General features: G+C 44.6%; 1 protein-coding gene across 7 annotated transcripts in view; it reads right to left on the bottom strand.

Moving 5' to 3' along the window:
• The window catches only part of NR1H3 (nuclear receptor subfamily 1 group H member 3), a 30,717-nt gene extending 10,681 nt beyond the window's left edge, over positions 1–20,036 (bottom strand). The window contains exons 1-4 of one of the 7 annotated variants that reach the window (XM_074543130.1): positions 18,633–18,774; positions 7,220–7,395; positions 6,330–6,423; positions 2,010–2,253 (exon numbers count right to left, since the gene is read on the bottom strand). In XM_074543130.1, the coding sequence (XP_074399231.1) occupies positions 2,010–2,127 (118 nt within the window). In that variant the 5' untranslated portion in view covers positions 2,128–2,253; positions 6,330–6,423; positions 7,220–7,395; positions 18,633–18,774. Of the gene's footprint in view, positions 1–2,009; positions 2,254–6,329; positions 6,424–7,219; positions 7,396–18,420; positions 18,536–18,632; positions 18,775–19,815 lie in introns of those variants that run through there. The other 6 variants (XM_074543129.1, XM_074543127.1, XM_074543131.1 and 3 more) reach the window with 6 other exon arrangements.
• Positions 20,037–20,052: the final 16 nt, after the last annotated feature.

Here is a 20,052-nt window from a genome sequence, read left to right as displayed (position 1 = left end):
GGCACCTTCACTACTGCTTCACATTTCAGCTGGTTTTGTGCAGCAGCTCCCAACTCTTCCTATATCATTCAGAGGGATTTTAATCTTATCAGTGGCTCTGCATTTTGAAAACATCTTTGGTCTGCTCCAACACACCTTAAGCACTCCAGTCGAATGCTTGCCAATATTACATGTGCATTCCCCCTCTATTAGCCCTCTCTCTTTTCCATCCATTTAATTCTACTTATGCTGACATCTGATATTCTACACAGCTTATAGTGCAGGTATTTTTCTGAGTGTCAGATATTATTGATTCATGGCAGCTGTTATAAAGATTACAACCAGCATGTCTTGATACATCTCCAGATAATGTTTAGATATGCCTGGAAAGCCTTTACACTGGAGTTACTGCTTAGTTTGAAGAAAAAGGCTACTGCATTTCTTGACCAGCATCAGGGTTACCATTGCACATCTTATTTTTGTACTTACTCTTCCAATACTTCCTTACTTGTGTTTATATTTACTATTCTGCTCAAGTTCCTTTAATGGTAACCAGTTTTATTTGTGTTCCTCAATACAAGTTTCCAGCCATAAATATCTTGGTGTTGATTTTCAATACCACTGACTTTACAGAGGCCTGGAGGTCACTCAATTTGGCCTGCACTTCTCATTGTAGATTAGACAGCAAGAAAATGTCATCAGAAAGGTTAAATTTCTGATATTCTCCTCTCTTGTTCAACTCTATTTCTCTTCACACACTACCAAGTAAAAATTATGCAATGCCTACAGTTATTTCAGATTACTTAGTATAAACACATGTAATGGCAGACTAACTAGTGTAACAACTTTGCTGAAGCCTCAAGTGACGTTCATATGCTTCTGAGGAACAGCAGAGTACTCCAATGACTTCCACAGATAAATCTGTCCCTCTTTTGGATTTCTTAGCTGTCTCTAAAGACATTACATAAATTTCTTATTACCTTTTCTATGACTAGTTTATTGAGACAGATAGGTTTATTATTTGATCTGTGCAAATTATTTTCCATCTCTGAGCATGAATTATTTTAGTTACATAGATGATTATTGTTATTTTCTGTAGTCAAAGGTAACACAGAAATAATGTAAGATGTATAAAGAAAGTATGAATGCCACTTCTGAACCTTTAACGCTCATTAGGGTCCTCCTTCCTCTGTAGATTCCCTATTTAATAAATATTTTCCACATTTTTTGTCTTTTTTCCTTACATTTTCATAAGGAATTAATCTATCAATTGCTTTCTTTTCAAGTCCTCAGACCCATTTTAAGGACTTTTATTGGACAATCTCATATCACCTTTTAACTACTCTTTGTTTCTACTCCACTGAGGAATGCTCATTCAATGTTCAGATTCTCTCTTTGTTTTATATCAAGATTGCCCATTGCCTCACTGCTGAGCAAACACATTAATTTGTCATATTTTCATTAAGTTTCATCATCTTCATTAAGAAGATGATCCTATGCACTTATGCTTTCCTTTTTTTTGTGTTACCTGTCCAGAGATATTATACAGTCTTCTTACAGTTTGAAAGTGTAGGATCGTGGCTATCAGCAGCAGCTTTAACTACATCATCTCAGTTCTATGTCTGATACTCTTCATCCTCAGTTAACCTAAGAAATACATGGAGAAACTCCTACTGTCTTCCCATTGCACCAACTTGCAAAATCCTATCACTTCTTTGCACCACCTACCCTTGTTGGATTGGCACCTGTAGTAAAGCTTTATTGTTCAGCAACTTTCGGTAAGCCCAAAAAATCTTTATCTTACTGCCATGGACCTAGTCTCTAGAAGGTCAAATAAGCAAAATATTCAACACGTTTATCACTTAGATAAACCAAGTCTTCAGCTATCAATAACTGACTCTATTCTTAGACATCAGTGTCTCAAGCACAGTAGAAATTGTCCTAAAATGTTGCCAAGTAGCAATTCTGCTTACAGCTGAAAGAATGGATAGTCTTTATCATGCATAGATTTAGCGAGAATTTTTGCATACCTGCATGCTCAGGGGGGTTCTCTGAGCCCGGGAAGAGTGCAAGCCCTTCCTCCTCCATTTCAAATACACTTGCCACCCTCTTCCCATGATCCTGTGTGCTGAGTTGAGTGGGACCCATGGAAGCCACACAGGAAGGGCTCACTATAATCTCATCGCTGCAGCATTGTTTCTGCCAAGCAAAGGGCCACAGGCATCTATCTTCAAAGTCCTTAGTTTCTCTCTACTGCTGAAAGTCAGGAAGTACCTGTGGAAAAAACAAACAGATGCAAAAGAGGCAAGAGTTCAACTATTGAGACTATTAACTTCCAAAACCTATTACAAGCGGTATCACAAGCAAGCTTCAAGATTCCATTTCCGTAATTAGCTTTGTTTTATCAATGTTTCCACTCTTAAAACACAATATTTCAACAAACTGTGGGAAAAGGTACAAGACTAGCATATCCAGGTGCAAAACTATTATTTCATTGTCAACAGATTTATCAAAGCAAGGCAAGTCTTCATTACTGCCAACACTACCAGAGCACTTCATCCCTGATCTCTCCAAGTGTGTAAGAAGGAAATTCCTGACATTATAACCAGTGGCCTTTGTTAAAGTTTCCAGTAACAAACAGCTCAGTGCTGCCAGCTGCCCTGAATTTTGGTGCACACATTGCAGAGCATATAGAAAATTGGAAAAGAGATTTTTCATACAACTATTTAGCAGACTACAAAGCATTGAATTTCCCTCCTAGTATCAGTAGCTGAAGACTGACAAAGGTCAATGATACATCAAAGATAAGGATGACAAATCCTCCCCTCACCTACAGTAAGAAACTGAAAGCCAGCATCCTCCCTATGGGAAATGGCCATGATGCCATTCTCAGGAAATGGATTCACCACCAGCCTTCTGAGGACACCCTTTTGTGGAACCTAGAAACCATACTGAAAAGCATCTTCATTACAGTTAGTAGAGCCCTAACTCCACTACAGAACCTGAAACTGGAAAGCAAATCCAACCACTTTCTCCAAAAAGCCCCACCTGCACAGAAAGGAGCCACTCAGTAGATCACACAGATTCAGTGAAACTCATGTAAATTGCTAATGTAAACACCCCTAAGCTGATTGAACGTCACTTGATCTTAACTCAGTGATTTACAAACGCAAGCTAAAGAGATTAACTGATTTAAAAAGCAACTACGTGAAAGGCCTGTTTGAATGATTGAGTTCAGGACTGGAAGCCTATCTGTCCCTGAAAGACAGGAGGTGACAGAAAGCTCTGAAGCAGTTCAGATACAAGAGCATCAGGCAAGCAGGGGCATGCCTCACACACTCAAGTGCTCACCACGAAGAGGCAGAAAACCACTGTCCCAGGTCCCTTCTTTCCTCCTGGGTATTTGGACCAGACCACACAACTTCTCTCAGAATGTCAAAAACAAAGATGAAAGCAATGCTTCTAAAAATGAACCACCTCCCAGAACTCTGAAACAGGCATCAAGTATAAAAGCAAGTCACATTGTCAGGTCTGCTGAGATCCTGTCATCTCCAATTACACTGTGAATGCAGGTGTTAAAACCCACAGGGCACATTCATTCACGTGACATCTGTAAACATAGCCTCAGACTGCATCAGGAACTCAGAGCTCCCTTTCCTAAGGGAGCTGGAGAAACAGACTATCTAGGATAAAAGCAGTGACAGCAAATATGAAACTTAAACCTACAGACAGAAGGAAGTCCTACTATGGGATAGTACAACCTAACCGATGTGATTTGCAAGCAACTTGAAGAAACTCATGGTCCTCAAAGGAACTATGCGGCTACCACAATCAACTTCTTTAAAAAAGTCTCCCCAGTAAATCTTGCAGAATCTGAAAACCTTGTGGAAGCAGCATAGAGCATCAGATGGAGATGGGAACTTTACTGCAATAAATCCAAACCCCATTTGTATTCCTAGTCCTATGTAAGCTCCTCACCAATGCTGACACAGATGTCTCTGGACATGTTCGGGCATGAAACAAGTAAGCTAAGAGTAAGCCTCTGCATCTCCACATTCCTTTAAACCACGCAAAAGACTCACTCAAAGATTAATTATTGTGCAGAATGAATCACCAGCAGCACTACTGCGGCAATTTTTCAAAGGAAGGGTTTGGTCACCCATCTGAGGGACTGAGTAACAGTGCTCAGGCCCAGGCCTCCAGTACAGTGACCCATTCTTAGTGCGCCTCTGCCTCAACTGAAACTTATTCCAGAAAACAACAGAACGGTACAGCCTAATGGGATTTCAGAACTGTGTGATCTACACAATGACTGACATTGCAAGAGTGAAACTTGCTGTCAGCAAGCCATCTGGAGACCAAAGAGGAGTGTCTGAGAGACTGCAAGCTACCAAGAGAGAGGGGAATATAAATCCATGAGCACATCCAGGACACAGCAACAGAGAAGCCACTTTCTGCACTGTAGAACTACCCAATGTGTTTCTGCTTCATGCACTAGCCTCCAACCTTCCCAAAACAGAAATGGACCAGATAGAAAAGGTTACTTGTCTTCTCTGCTCCTAAGACAGAGCACTTATCCTTTTGTAGGTGCAAAAATAACACTTGCAGGCTGAAAAACTGACCTAACAGTGAACAGCACGCTGGTGCAAGGTAAAGAAGCCTACTGAGCATCTTCCTCACATGCACACAAGTGAGAAGCTATGTGACAAGGCCTGAGGCTTAGTTTTCACAGAAATGCATGAGGATTGTTTTTATATGACTAAAAATCTTGCTAAGTTTTGTTCTAATAATGACGTTATTAGAGATTCACACCTTCCAATCTGCCCCGCCACTTCAACCAAAAATGCAGAAAGGTGATGCAAGTCCTAACTGCAAGAGGGAACACTGTCTTCTTGCCACAGTCAGCTGTGCTGCCTCCCACTGTCTGTCTCAACTCCTTCAGTTACAGAAACCAGGACTGGCCATGTGACAAACGATGAAGCAATTGCTTCTCTCAAATGCAGCATCTTGAAGAGAGTAACATGATGAGCAGACATACTCCAGCGAAGAAACATGTGGAGATGAAAGGCTGATGGAAACAAATTTCTGCTAGCCCTTGCCACCCATGTCTCAAATATAACACTAAACACTTCTGAAATGTGTTGCCATCAGCTTCACCCTACTCCATTTCTTCCATCTCCCCTTCTTTTCTGAGAAAACAGAACAACTCAGATACTGATGGTCTCCAGGTCAGCACTCCTACAACAAAGTACTGCTTTTTCAGAGACTAAAGACGGCAGCCCTGGCTCTTGTACTTCATGCTAAATGTCAGAAACATTCATTACTTCCTCCAGCAACAATCTCATCCCATTCCCTCAGCTGAGTCTTCTTCTAAGCCAGCTGAAGCACTTACGCATTCTTCAGGAAGACTTTGATCTGACCCATCATCAACAGACTAAGCTACAGATCACTGAGGACAGTAAAGGAGATATCACTGAGCAGCACAGAATATACAGAAACCAAATGAGCCAAGTCAGTGTGAGCCTTCTGCTAAAGAGTGCTGTCCTCTCCCTGGTATTCTTAGTTTGGCACTTTCTGTGAGAAGTTTAAGGATCAGAAACCAGACCAGATGCAAGCACATCTCTGAAGAAACTCACTGTTCATGTGTAACACATTCAAGTCTCTGTGATGTTTCAAAACAGGATTTACTCATTGCAGTCCTAGCCCTGTAAATTACAATTACAGTTTCTGCCAAGGCAAACATATATAGCTATGTTTCAGTTCTGTAATGAATCACTAGCACTCTGCAGCATGTCAGCATCATGAGGAAGAGACCTCATGTTTGTACACATATGCCAACATGACTGTGCTCACTGTGTGTCAACAGGACAGCACCTCTCTGCACGGGCCTTAATAGGCTGTTGGTGAACAAACAGAACTAACAGGAAGGGCTATCTTTCAGAGATAACTAAAGCAGGGATATAATTTGGCATTTTGGCTTCTAGGTGTGCTCTGACATGCAGTATAGATTCACTTTGGCTGCTAGCATTTATCTCTGAAAGCTGGCCCACGGCAGTGCATAATGACCTCTGCTGAAACCTAAATGCACAACTCACACAGTGATAATGCTACACTGGCTATCAAATGCTGGCTGCAGATCTAAATGGCCAAGAAAAGAAAACAACACCAGTTAGACTGAGTTCTCTGCTGGTGCTGTAGTGTCCTGTGAAATCTAAGCCCCTTGAGAGACACCACTGTTCCAATCCTTTCTTACAAGTAACCATATCTTGTGACCTAATGCTTTTCCTATACTGTGCCTGGTGTAGCAGCCAGAGTATTTTCACAAATCTTCCACTGGATCTTGGTACTACCTTGTAGCTGCTTCAGAGAAACAAAGATTATTCCCAGCTCATGTTGGCCCATTCTTCTTCCTTCCCTCTACATCGTCACATTTCTCAAAAAATGCTGAAACACACAGGAGGTCTGTGAGTGAGGCAGAAGTATACATATGACACGTTTCAATTAGGAAAAAGTTGAAAAAGACACCTTGTACCTTTCAAGACAGAAAAGGAATCTGTTGCTTTGAAAATGAAGTAATACTACATGTGAAAACTGTCAAAACTCACGTGAAAAAATAGTAACTTCGGATTGACAGTGGGAGAGACAAATCACAAAAATGCAAAATGTGAAAAGCAGTGCAACAGGACACTGTAAAGAATGACTTTGACAGTATGACTATGAACAGTATGTCTACAAAGAATGGAAAAAAGTTCTGCAACTCTCAGGGAACAGACTAGCTCAGTGGCCCTGCTGTAAATCCCTCTCTCAGAGAACTACCGGGACAGAGTTTGAAATCACATTATCCATTTTGATCTCCCAGAAGCATAAAGGCAACCACAAGCAGGAAAGAGTTTGCGAGCCACTGTCAGAGTTTGCGAGCCTCCAAAGCTGATAAAGAAAAGCTACAGCCTCCTGATTCCTTTCATTTGCTGTCCAGCTAAGCTTCAGCTGACCATGAGCAGCTGTCCAAGACTGCAGCACTGCTTTCTAAGCCTTTTAAGTTGTTGCCGCCATTGACAATTATGCAGAAGAGCCTACAAGTCACTCCCAGCTGCATTCCGGTCTCTTGCCCTCAAATTAAGGGTCTTAATTGCCACCTCTCCCTCCCTAGCTCACTTCCAAAGCCTGCCTCCCTCCCCCTGTCCCCCACCTTACTTTGGGTTTTACTCCTGCTGCTGACCAACTCCTTTATTACCCATACCTTTGCTGATTCTTGGCACGGCAGGCGTTTGTCTCTCCCTTTGAAGGGGGCTCACTGCAGCATCCAGCTCTCACTGGGTTTCGTTTGGTCTCAAGACAAGGCACGCTGTCTCCTACCCAGGTCAGGCATGGAAACCAGCACAAAGTTCAGAGAACAACAGCAGAAGTGACTAACAACTGAAAAGATTAAAATAAACAAATGTGTGTCACTTGGTTGAAAGAGTACTGGGAAGAGAAGAAACTCTTCTTCTCTTTCAGGTGTTACTCTGAAAGATAATATGTCTAAAAGAACACTGAGAAGGGAAAAGTCTGGCTATTACAGAAAAACACTCTAAAGCTGAGTTCTGAGAGACTGGAAGTCTCCATAACTTTCCTTCTAGGATTAGACCTTATAACTACAACCAAAATACATAGAGTTCTATGGACATTTATGAATCTGAACTTAATATGACTTAGCTATTCTGTGGATGAAGTGTCTATTATAAATAAACAATGGTAGCAACAGGAGTTCCAAGCCAGTTTCACCCTACATAAGGCAAGAAGGAATGTAGGACTGAAATAAGTGAATAAATGGGTTAGCAAAGTGAATTAGAATCTTAAGGCACAACTGTATGACCAAACACAATGCAAAAAATAAGCCCAAAGTATTTCTGCTTTGCTCCACACAAAAAGTCCAAAAAAACCAAACCTGCTCCTTTGTCCACGATCTGCAGAGTACAATATTTGTTTCTTTCCTGAAGAACCTGTGGACTCCCTCATTTTAGAAATATAGCTTCCCAAATTTTAAATCAGATGATGACGGAATGCGCTGACTCCAGTTCCCAGGGAACTACAGGCCCTGCAAAGCTCACCCCCAACAGCAATTGTTTTGCAAGTCAGCTCTCCTGCTCACATGCCTCATCCAGAAGCAGGTGCTCCCTGCTCTCTCACCTGCCTCTCATTATACCTTGCCTGGCAAAGGCTGAGGTTTTGGGTTTGCCCTTCCCTTCAACTCTTGGTTTCTGTCTGATTAAAGAGAGCCATGTCAACACAAGGAGCAAGAGGAAAAGAGAGCATACATGTGACTACTTTCAGGGTGGGTAAGATCCTGAAATGGACTGTGCCTTTATTTTTCCTCCCTCCCTCCCTCTCTCCCAGTTGCCAGATGTCCTTGGTTCTGCAACTGAGTGGAGGAGAAAGAAGACAAGGTTATTGGAGTTCATTCACACTCCACACAGGGCTGCTCCCGCCTCTCTTCCTGTTTGCAAGGAAATATCGCTCCCTCTGACAACGGGAGACAGAAAGAGGCAGGCAAGTGGATAGGGGAAGAGTGAGAAGAAGAAGTAAGGGAAGAGAGAGAGGGAGGAAGGGATTATGGTAAGAAGACTTTTCCCTGGTTAATGAACTGGAGATGAATAACAAGTCATATCAGGAGTGATGTAGCCACCTTGCTGCCATGAAATTCCTTTAAAAGGCCATTGACACAAGTTCCTTTGAACTCTGGAAAACAACACAACCCTGATCCAGACTAAAAAAAATCTCTAACCCCTTCTAAGCTTTCTACTGTCACCTCAGCTTTCAAGCTTCTGGCTAACCTAGAGTATAGCCACCTCAGGAATGGCCAAAACCAGGGCATGCACAGGCTTACAGCAAGGAAGATGTGACAGCAGCAGCATCCCTCCATCCTCCCCTCCATGCATCCTGTAAAACGACAAGCCATCCCTCCTCAGTTCTGTCTGGCCAGATGAGCTGTGTAGCCAGTTTCTCAACAGGGAGAGGAGACAAAGCAGAGTCGCTTTAGAGGGACACAACTTCTGCAGCACTCACAGGGATGAACATGAGCAGAACTTGCTGTTTGTAGCTGAACTGCAATAATCCCCTGGGCCTGGCCACGACTCCAGCTCACTGACAGCTCAGCACCACTATCAGCACCGACCTTCAGATGGCAGGAAGCATGACTGAGTCTCTGATAGGGCTTCCTACAGGAAAAATTCCATCTGTGCTCCTCCCAGGAGGATGAAACACTCAGGGCAGCTGCCCCCTCCTGCTAGCAAAGGGCAGCTCTGTGCTGCTTCTGGGGAAGCAGAAGGGAGGAAATCCAGCCTGGGTCCTTGTCCACAGAATGTGTCAGCATCAACTGTAATAGCAATTTTTTCCTATGGAAACTCACTTTAAATTGGAAACAACATTCTTTTGCCAGTAGCACTCAATTTCTCCAAGCAAATGTAGCTATCCTAGCAGTAAGTCTTCTTTCTCCTTGCACATGTACCTATGCAAAAGTGGTTTTGGTTTACATGCCTGTTTTTCTTTCTAGGGTCCCTCTAATGGCTAATAGTGTCATTCCTTCACATTTCTAACCACAACACCAGATACACACATCACCAGCACAATAACAAAAACAAACAAACAAAACAAACAAACAAAAAAAACCCCACCCCCCCCAAACCACCAAACACACCACCAAAGCAACAAAAAAACCCCAAATGTAAAAAGTGTTCAAGCAACCAATAAAACTTCTTACTATAAAATAATCTGCTAACAAAATCCCCCTTCAGTTTGGAAAATTAAGGTTGAGGTGTCTGTAGCTCATTAATCCTCCTGCTGACCAGTTCTTACACACCCTTCATGCAGCAATAGCTCATCACATCCTACTTGAAGGCCAAAAATGCAATCTGACCCCACCACCTCTGTTTCTCTGTAAATGCCACTGCATGACATCATGGAAAACAGGACCACAGACTCAGTTTCTTTCTGGATGCCGTCTCTATATTTATTCAGCCACCAATATCCTGCCCTGCACAATTATACATAGCTATGCAAAACATAACACCCAGGCATTCTTTGAAGCAGCAGTTTTATAACCCAGGGCTTCCTTTGTCCTCCCAGAGAACAGAGTGTAAAAGAGGCAAGAAGTAACAGTGTCACCGAGATCAGAAGCAATGAAAACAACCAACTAGGTCCAAAAAGCTGGGGTTTTTAAATGGGGCCTGACAAGAAATTGGAAGGGAGTGGGGAAAATTAGAGAAGCCTCTCTCTTTAATAATTGTAGACTTTTCTGGGAGCACCATATTACAAAACAAAAACTCTACCATACATTCCTCCTTTATGACCCTCAGTCCCACAGACGTTATAGCCCAGCTTCAGGGAAACAGGAGTCTGATTCACAGCAGATCTGAGAAATCAGCCCAATGCTCTTTCCAATCTGAAGCAAGAGATCAGAACTTAAAAAAAAAAAAAAAAAAGAAGAACAAAAAAAAAAGAATACCCAAAATAACATCCTGGTAGTGGAAATGTCAGGGAAAAAGGCTAAACCTAGTCCATAAGGAATAAGAGGACCAATAAGATTATGTCTGGAAAAGAGTACTGCAGGCCTTTTTTCTGCAGATAGAAAATGGTAGTGATAAATAATACCACAACATACTGGGGTTTTTTTATCTGTTTCCTTAAAAAATTATTTCATCTCAACTATGCAGTAAGAGAATGGTATTTCATGATCCATGCCTATCTAGCCAAGCACTTTTTATCAAGGGAAATCTCCTCAGCTCCCCAGGCTGTCTCAGTGCATCTCTTCAACACAGAAACTCAAACTGCTGTTGACTCCTCTGAGCAGGAACATGGCACAGTCCACTGACTGCACTGAGTTACTAAAACAGAAAAAAGCAGAAAATAAGCTGCTGCACCATTTTATCAGGATGACAAGATGACAAAAGACACATAAAGCCATAGCATACATCATGGCAAAGCCAAAAAGATAAACAAAAACAGAACTTAAAAGCTCTCAACTCCTATGCCTTGTCCAGACTACATTCTCTTTCAAACTGGTCTTCTCCATCCTCTACCAGCTATGAAATTAGAGGACATGAAGAAGAGAAGCACAAGAGGAAAGAACAGAAGGGGAAGGCTGCTTACAGTAGAACTGTTTGCTCATTTTACTGACTTCCTCCTTTCCTCCCACCCCAGGAGTACTTCCATCAGCATACTGCACATCACCATAACTGATACAAGATTGCTTCTGGGAAAGAACCTCTTAATAAAGTCTCTATATAACACTTTGTATCCAAACACCATTCCATCCAAAAGCACCAATCAAAACAAATACTAATGCTCACAAGCAAACCAGAAATACAGTACTGGATTGCAAAACAGGCAGGAAACTCATTAAGATTCCCTTCAGGGCAGTAGGGGAAAAGCACCAATTCCCATTCATAGAAGGATCATCCCTAGATGTAGCACAGAGGTCAGAAAGAAATTACAGTACTACTGAAATACCCATACAAAGCACACATCAGAGGGACACCGTAACAGAGTTTTAAACTGCTTCAGAGTAAGCTTGACTGGTAGTCTATTCCCAACTCAAGCATCATCAGGGATTTAATTTGTTGGGTTTTGCTAATACTGCTCTTAGAAGAGCAGGAGGAGAGAGGCAGGGCTGCAGATGTACATATCCAAACATAGATCAGCCAGAAAACTGCAGCACAGCAATGAAGGAGATCAGAAGAGCTGCCAAGAAACACAGTGAAGACTGGCAGAGGAGGGGCAGGTCAGAATAAAGGACTATTAAGAGCTTTGCTGCAAAGTAAACTTGCCCTGCTTTTGACTACTCTTCTGGATTCTGGCCTGTATAGGCTATTTCTGCTTTGGGGGTCATTGCAACTGAACCCTTACAAGGTCCAGTATCAACAAAAGAAGGACTTCTCTGAGTTTTATAAACCCACCAAGGAGAAGCCAGGAGGGAAGGGTTAAAGGTCTGAAAGTGAGATAAAGAGATCTGTGTGACAGGAAGGGAGCATGTGAGAGGGCGTGTGACAGGCTGTGTAGCAGAATGTGTGTGTCAATCTCATTGCCTTCGAGGCTTTTGGCCAAATGTGGAGCTGAACTTTCTGCAGACTTTGTCCTGCCAAGTCATGTTCCCTTCTCACACTGCCTGACATCACCACAAATACTCAGCTCAAAACCAGTCCAGAGCCGGACAGAACCCACGGCTGAAATCGCAGCCAGTGAAATGGCTGCGCTGCCGGCACACCCACCAGATGGGAAAGCAGAGCCACCCACTCTGCTCACAGGTTGTCTCCAAGTGCTCAGGAGGCCTCACCCTCATCCATGCACAAAGTGCCCGACCAAGGTACACAGAACCAGAGGTGCTAACAGACCAATGTTTTCCTATTGCCCCAATAACAGCTCAGAAACGACTGAAAGTCTGCACAAAGGTTTGAACAGAAAAATGCAGAAGAAGGTAACCATCAGACCATCTGAGTTTGTCACAAGCATCCTGCTGCAAGGACTGCAGTCTATTCCCAACTTTGGCACAACCCTGCCACAAGAAGGGAGCCATCACACGTGACCCAAAGACAAATAGAAGCCAGCAATCCTGCAAAGACTATGCCCCTGCAGAGTCTGCAGGAAGCCAGCATGTGGTATCCTATCAGAGCACTCCTATAACCTTGACTTCTCAGAAATAAGTGCAAATCCATGATCAAGGCTGCAAATTGCAGCATGTGTACAAGTGTGTGGGAGTAGGCAATGGGACTAAGCCAACAAGTGGCTCCATTTCTTATTTTGATCCTTGTGTCAAGGAAGAAGGGTGTGGATGGTCCACTGATTCTGGGACACTGCTAAAGGCACCACCCAGAGCAAGTATCAGGGAGTAGCAGTGGAAGATGATACTGAAACAAGGGAGAAAAAAATCTGCAGTCTCTTCTTGTTTTTTTTTCTTCAACCCTCACCCCTAGTCAGCAGCTTAAAAGCAGCTCTTCAGAAAATGACCTCCAAGTACAACCGATAGGAAGAAAAATAACGTTTTCTTCAGGCAAAGGCTTCTCCTTTCTCCAATCCTGTTCAATTTCTACAGAACAGCAGCTTGGGAGCTTTCTGCAGACCAAGGAAAAATTTTTCTTCAGTCTCATACAGGCCAGGAAGTTATGTCCCTGCTTTTCAGACACATACTGATAACAGAGGCTACCTTGTATGATCTATAGTTATTCTGTATCTTACATTTTAAATTTTTATTTCTCATTTTAAAACACTCCTCACAACAGAAGTTCCTTTTCCTTTGCTAAGGAAGGGGTTCTGACACCTTCCTTGAAGGCGCAATAGTGCAACCTTTCCTGTCCTCATGCCCTTAAATCACATCCTTACCTGGGTTCCTGTCCAGAAATGCAGATGCCTGAGAATGTCTATCTCACCAGCTGCAAACACAAAAGCCACCTTTTGAACTTGTTCCTAACCCTTTCACAGAAATCAACATATTATTTCTTTCCTGCACACAATGGCCAAAGGTGGGAAGCAGTTAGTCAGAAGACTGGAATCACACAGTTGTTTTTGAGGGCCAGGTGACAGCTTCTCCTTGTACTCCTGAAGCTCGCAGCTGGCTGAGCTGAGCTGCCCTGCCTCGGTGGCCCTTCTCATGCAAGCCAATGCACGCTGCTGAGGGCTGCCCGCAGGACTGAGTGTGCATGTGTGCCTGCATGTCACGGCACGCACTACAGCAGCAAGTCCCAAAGGCTGCTCAGTGCAAGCTCATGTGCCCACACAAAGCTGCATGTGAGCTTCTGCTGGCAGACATGCAAAACGCCACTACATGGGCCTCTCTGGCTGTGAGGTCTCCAGCAAAAATCTCTGGCAAGGCATGAGGAGTCCTTTGGGGGCTGGCACATTTCTGCAGGTATGTCTGTAGCAACCAAGACATACTACAGAGCTCTTACAGAAGCCTACCTGTTCACCCTCATTTCATAAGAGCTCTAGATGAGAATACTTAAATTCTAAACATTTTCCTTTCAGTTGGTTTTACACACAGTTTTCAAGATTACACTTGTTAATTTATTTTCTAAGTCAATGGCAAATTATGATGAAATCTAAAACAACCATTTAAACACACGCAGGCCCTATTCAAGCAGGACATGGCTACTGGAGAATGTTTAAAAAGTCTGACTCTAAACTCCAGAAAGTCATGCAGAGTCAGTACACAACAATCTGCCTTAAAAAGGCCGAGAGATTCGTTTCTTCAATTCACTTATTAAATTAGTTCAGTTCACTCAAAGGTGGTGCAGGCAGTATAAAATGGGGGGAAGGTACCTCTCTCTAACAATCTCCAAGTGAAAACAAGACAAGGAAAGATGAGTAATGCTCATTCTAAGATCTGGAAAGAGACAATTACCAAAACTAACCAGTTCATTCTGTTAAGTACAGATAACACTACCCTGATAAAATTCCTATTATTTAATAGCACATTCCAGCAAGGATATTTTCTCTTATGTATCCAGCACATTATTTGTGTGATTATAGCATAAGCATAAAAAAGTGCCTATTTGATTTGACCTTTTTATTCAAATGCAGTTTTGTACAATTCATGAGGAAAGAAATTCACCCAGTAATTACAACTGGCCATTTTGTAATGTAAACATTTTCTGTGATATAAAAGCATAAACAGATGTATGCAGATACACTGTATCGTCCTGTTTGGCAAGAAGCAGTACTAGATGAGCCTAACTGATTAGACTAAAGCTGCCTTTTAAGAAATTACCAAATGCAAAACAAACTTTAAATGAATTATTTAAATCACAAACTTTAATCATGATTTCTATCAGCAAGTGGGAAGCCTTGATTTGAACCAATGGACCTTGTTTGCCTCACAGCTGCAGGAGGACCAGTGGGCCAACACTGCCCTGATCCCTGGAGGGGGAGAGGATAGGCTTCCATGCACTAATGGCTTCAAGAAATTTTGTGAGCATATTTGCCAATATTTTTTAAATCTTAAAACAAACTAGAAAGTCTTATACGCCAGGAGACACCTACTCTCTTGTCAGTCATGTGCTTTAGCAATCAGTCTGATACTCACCTAACACCTTATTTACATCTCAGAGAGGTTTCTATGAGTACACAATATAACCTGACTCTGCAACATGGCTTTAAAATTGCTTCAATTCTCACATCCCACAAGATAGCTCTCCTACTTAATCCTTATAGGCACTAGTTTCGGTCTGCTCAAAACAAGCATTAGATTTCTCATTCTCTAGCATTTTCTCTTCATTTCTTCACCGACTTCCCACTAAATAAACATTCATTTTTCCCCTCCTTAAACCTACTGGGAAGATCTGCAACGCTCTGCTCTCCTCTGTGCACTACCTTAGTTAACCTTTGTCCTCCCCAAATAAGATTGTTAAGAGTTTGACAGTGCATACTTCGAAGTGATTTATAATATTACACCAAAATTATGTAAATCACTGTAAAATTTTCTTTTTGACACTTCATTAAGCAAGTAATTTTGCTTTACAGGAAATCTAGTTTTGAGATCTCTAAATATAAAAGTACAAGTTACACTAGCTTTAGGGGTGTCTCCCTTTCAGCGGGAACACAAGAAAGAAATTTGTCTGTTTCAAATATGGGGAAAAAAGTATTTGGTCACAGGAAGTCACAGAACAAAATTGCCACAGGAATGCTAAAGGAAGCCATTGTTTCATTTCTAACTGATATATTTTTAAGGTCTGACTGAACATGGACAGCCTCTTTTCATTTAAAAATATTAAACACATCTCTCAAACCTGAAATAACTACAACAAAAATGTTAAGTCAAACAGTACTTGTATAGTGGCAGAAGTATGATCTAATGACCAAGTTCAAGCTGTTCATAAGCCTTAATGCAGACCTGTACCTATCAGATGGAAGCACTCCCCTGAATTCCCTCCTAAGATTAAGTTCCTTCACACGGAGACAGTTTCCACAGCCAAGAGAATGTGACTCTGCCTTCCTGAGTTATTATGCTGTAAGAAAAACGAGTCAACACATCCTACAGAAGATCAGCAGAACATTCTCCCCTAATGAAACAAGGTATCTTTGTATAGAATCATGAAATGGTTTCGAATGGACCTAAAAAATCAGGCAGGTTCAACCCGCACAGCAATGGGCAGGAACACCTATGACAGTTCTGGAAGACTGACTTTTCTCCAAGGCTGTCAGGTGTGTGAATCTCATTACTTGGTGGGGGAGGGAAAAGAGGGAGAATGACAAACAATCTGATAAGCTTTCCTATTCAACATGCAAAGACCCACACATCTGCAACAATGAGACTTTCACAGCAGCTGCTTCCCGAGCAGAAAGCAGGATCATCCTCCAATGCACCCAAGACAAAGCACATTATATTCTATACTCTTCCTTAGACAGATGGAATCACAACTCCTGAAAAACAGCAAGAGTTAAAGATTTTTAAATTCAAAACTTGAAATTTTGAAAACTGTCAGTCTTGACAGCCATACAATCACAGGCCAGATCTAATTACAAGAGACATACTTCCAACATGTGAGACCATCACCACTTGAGCTAACATTCAAACAGCAACATTCCTTCTGTTTGCCTCAGAACAAGCGTGCCGAGTTGCAAGGACTAACCCAAGAGAAAGGAAAATAGAGTCATAGCAATCAAATGCACTTTACCACAGTGGAAACACGACTCTTCCTGCAGGTGTAAGACAGGGGCAAGGCAGCAAACTCCTGCTCTGTATTTGTAGGGCTGCACGCCTGTCCTGCATAGCCTCCCCCTGCCTCCCTGCACAGCCAGCTGGTAAGGAAAACGTGCTGACAAGGCACAGGGAGCTGCAGCAGCAGTAACTGGAAACAGCAAGCGAGAGCAACCCCAGGCACACTGCCAGGACACACTAATTCTGTGATAAAGTTTCCTGTCCATATTTTTTTAGATTAGGCAATTTATATAAACGTAGATCCTGCTGTGGTACTTCTCCCTGCATCCCTTCACAACACAAGTAGCTGCAACTTTCCTCTGGCAGCTACAGAACTCCCATGCAGCTCCAAAATGACCCATTTTCTATCCTCCCTCAGGCTGGTTTAGGTTTATTACCTCCACCTTTTATTTTGGGAGTCTGGGAGAAAGTTGTTAAATATTTTCACCCTGGTTTTTCTCCTGCAAATGCTGGCCTTCCCGTATGAAAAAGAATGCATGGGCATATTCATGTATGAGAAAGTATCACTGCAAGTGCTAGATTCCGAGAAGGGGTCACAGCAGGAAGCCACACAGCCTGTCAGCCCTTACAAGCCTTGCAGCAGCAGTATCTTCTGGTCAAAATGCCACAGGTGCAGTGACAAAGAAGTGTACCAAGGCCAATCTCCACCTGGTCCTTGCACAATGTGTACCCCATCCAATGCCTTCCTTCCACAACCCAAATGATAGAAGGGTAGAGATCAGCAACAACTGGCTGAATTTTTCAAACAGTTTTTGTTTCTATAGTTAAAATATAAGGGATGTTTTTCTATTTCTGCAAGGGAGCTATGTCTTGATTCAGACTCAACTAAAAAAATCAAGCCCCAACACTCAGTAAAGGAAATAAAAAACAGGCTTTCTGTTTTCTTTTGTCTGTGCTCAGGTATAGCCCTCTCTCTGACAGTCAGGAACAGCAGATCAACTCCATGTACCTTGGAACACGAAGCAGATCCAAGAGGACTCTTCCCTACAGACAAACATAACCTGCAGTCATAGCCAGAAACTGTCTGACACGCAGTGATCCAAACTGTTAGTCAGAAACGTGACTCAGTGCTGGAGACTCCCTCAAAAAAAGCCTTGCAGGGAAGAGCCCAGCTGCCCCTTTAGGAAAAAGAAAAGAAGGGAAAGAATTTTCTGAAGACAGAGCATTACTCTTTCACCAGTGATCCAAGGTTTGCTTCCAGCCCATAACGAAATCCTGTCTTGACAGATCTGTGGACTTCAGCAGCATAAGCGTCAGGAAAACAGCACAATGAAGAGTAACCACTAATGTAAGCAAAGTTACCTTTCAACAGCACCATGCAAACTAACCGCCGTACAGACAAGTTTCTGTCCTAGAAAACTCGCGACCTGGGTTGACAGGATGCAACAGGTGAATGACACAGAGAACTTCAAGCTGAGCAGACTGGAAAGCTAACAAGTTACCACAAAGCAAGTAAACATCTCCTGACAGCACGTCCGGAGACAGCAGACAGAAACCCGGGCTCTTCAGACGCACGACAGCAGCCACGAGAAACTGACACCGCTCCCCGGACGCCTCCGACCCCCTCAGCAAAGGGACTCTCTCCGACAGCGCGACCGCTCAGTCCCCGCTGGCAGACACCGCGCATTATGGCCGGCAATCCGGACCCAGGCCGAGAAAGCGACCCCTTCCCTCCCATCCGCCGGGCCCGCACCCCGCCAGACCACGGGTGCCTCAGCGGGATGGGCCGCCGCCGTCCCCCTTCCTTCCAGCACCTTCCAGCGCCGCCGGGCCCGGCCCGGCCGGCAGCAGGACGCGGGCGGGCGGCGCTGCGCCGCCGGCTCCGGGTCGCAGGGAACGCTGCGGCGCTCGGGCCGGCGCAGGCCGCGGGGCGGGACAGCGCGTCCACGTCCCCCGCCGTGAGTCACGGCCCCGCGGGCGGCGAGGAGGAGACGCCGCCGCCCCCAGAGCCAGCGCGAAAAGTTACCGGCGCGGGCCGCGGCTCCCGGCGATGCGCGGCCGCCGCCCCCCGTGGCGCAGGTGCCCGAGCCGCGGGCGGGAGGGGCGGCCCGGCCCGGCGCTGCTCCCGGCGCTCTTCCCGGCGCCGCGGCGGAGCTGCCGTGATGTCACGCGGGCCCGGGTCACGTGCAGGCGCCGCCCGCCCCGCTCCGCCCCCGCGGGTCCCGCGGGACGCGAAGGCTCCGGGCGCGGGTGATTCCCGGGCCGTGGGACTGCACGGGGGCCCGGAGCCCCTCCCGCGCCGCGCCCGCCCTCAGCTCAGCCCGCAGCAGCGGAGCAAAACCAGCTGCAACGACAGAACTATCCCAACGCAGGTGCCGCAGGAACAGCGCGCGTTCCCCCTCCGCAGAGAACCTTTTCCTTCCAGCATTCGCCAAGAACTTCCTCAGTGGTGCCGTATGGGCAAACAAAGCAAAAAAAAAAGAACGCGGCTTCGTGCTGTCCTAGAGATAGGAAATAGAATTCAGTTTAAATTCACTAAGCATTCGAGCATGAGCAAATTAAACACGTTATTCCGTCCAGCTGAGCCTCGTGTATTGCACCAACCCTGCCCTGAAATAACCCCCCTGCTTCACAAACAATTGGCATCCTCACTGAGACCTTACACACAACTTTCTAACGCTGCGAACTACGGAAAGTTTTAAGCAAATAAACAGGTACCAAAGAACTGCGTTATGAGCCGCTGTGCTTCATGACTCCAAGACTTTTTTGCAAAAGCGAGAGCCATGTTTCCTTTTTTCCTTAAAAAAGAAAGCTGAGAACTTCATTCATCGCCCTCTATACACTTCTGCGTGCAGGCAAGCACTAAGTAGCAGTAAATTCGTTTAACTGCCTATGATTTTTCCCTCTACACGGCACCTAAGAGATCCTCGACCAACGATCCAGTGGTTGCACAGGCGGCAGCAGAAGCCGGGTTTCATCTCACACTCGTCTAATTCGACCAAGTCTCGTAAAGAACAACCAAAACTGGGCAAAAGCCGCCAACGCTGGGCAGCCCCTTTGTCAAGGAGCAGCAGCAGCTTTCCATTTCACACGGGCATCCTCAGGCTGACCGGAGGGATGCGACGATTAGCGACCCACGGCTGCCGGGCAGTGCGCGCCAGGCCGCCTTCCCTACTTCTGCCCACGAGTTTACCCAGGAGCACACGCACGGCGTCAGAGCACTGCGAAAACTCGTGTCCTAGAGCGAAGCTGCGGCGGAGGTGACACCGCCTTCATTCCCGCCGCTCCTACCGAGCGCCTCCGCGGCTGCAGCCCAGGATGAAGCCCCCGCAGGGCTGACAGCAGAACCCAGCGCCGCCGGCCCGGTGAGCCCGATGCTCAGGGGGCTGAGCGGGGCTGTCCCGCCGCCAGGATCCTCCTCCTCAGGGGCGGGCGCAGCACCGAGA

Source organism: Zonotrichia albicollis, chromosome 6, assembly GCF_047830755.1.
Source record: "Zonotrichia albicollis isolate bZonAlb1 chromosome 6, bZonAlb1.hap1, whole genome shotgun sequence".
Classification (NCBI taxonomy): domain Eukaryota; kingdom Metazoa; phylum Chordata; class Aves; order Passeriformes; family Passerellidae; genus Zonotrichia; species Zonotrichia albicollis.
Note: the sequence above shows the minus strand (reverse complement) of the source record. Positions and strands in the feature narration are given on the sequence as shown.